This window comes from Sphaeroforma arctica (genome assembly GCF_001186125.1).
Source record: "Sphaeroforma arctica JP610 unplaced genomic scaffold supercont1.1605, whole genome shotgun sequence".
Taxonomy (NCBI): domain Eukaryota; class Ichthyosporea; order Ichthyophonida; genus Sphaeroforma; species Sphaeroforma arctica.
The window spans coordinates 1-853 of record NW_014038953.1 but is presented as its reverse complement, the minus strand read 5'-3'; the positions used below and the strand labels follow the sequence as shown (position 1 = coordinate 853).

Below are 853 nucleotides of genomic sequence, written 5' to 3'. Positions count from 1 at the left end.
CTTATGTGTGTGTGGTTTTTGTGTGTATGTTTTTGTTCATGTTAATAGCATTTGCTGGTGGGATAGATGATTATTCTATCAGTGTTCTTGTCAGTATTCATATTCGTGTTTTCGGAGATGCTTATTCCAACTGTTTAGGGCAATATCTGTACCACTGCGTGCGTTATGGGTATGTGTTAGTGTTTGTATTAGTGTCATGCTAGTTATACAGAGTGTTCATAGGCGGTATGCTATGACTACTACATTATCAGTCTGGGGGCGTGTGATGTTTGCCTAAGTGTATCATTTGTCTTGCTGCTTGGCTAACATGCCATACTGGTTCAATAGTGCTAGTGTGTTTAATCATATGCACACATAAGAAATAGTATACGAGTTGTAGATTGAATACGTTTCATCCGACTCGGATGTATATTAAAAAATACGTAAACATCTATAAACTGAAGATAGTTAGTACACATCTATCTCAGATTCACAAATACGTAAACGTTCCGGACTTCCCCACAAGCCAAGTGCGAGAGGGGCGTGTGCGTTGGTATATAACTGCTGTTAAATACGTTTATACTATGTGCCTATGTACACACACTAACTAACGGTATCTATGTACACACACTACCTCTACCTATCGGTATCTATGGACACACACTAACGTTCGTCTTTGCCGTCTCACAGGCGGGCCAGGATGCGCTGATGATGGCTGTATGCAACGACAACGTCTGTGCCACAAAGCAGCTGCTGCAGCATGGCGCCAGTACCGCTCATGCAGACTATGTATTATTTATATATATACATATATATATACATACATGCATACATATATATATATATAAGTACCGCTCATGCAGACTATGTATTA

General features: G+C 39.7%; 1 protein-coding gene across 1 annotated transcript in view; it reads left to right on the top strand.

The window, feature by feature from the left end:
* The window catches only part of SARC_11274 (hypothetical protein), a gene marked incomplete at its 3' end in the record, with an annotated part of 7,340 nt that extends 6,572 nt beyond the window's left edge, over window positions 1-768 (top strand). The window contains exon 7 of the mRNA XM_014294641.1: window positions 670-768. Coding sequence (XP_014150116.1) covers window positions 670-768 — 99 coding nt within the window. The remainder of the gene's footprint in view (window positions 1-669) is intronic.
* Between the last annotated feature and the right edge of the window lie 85 nt (window positions 769-853).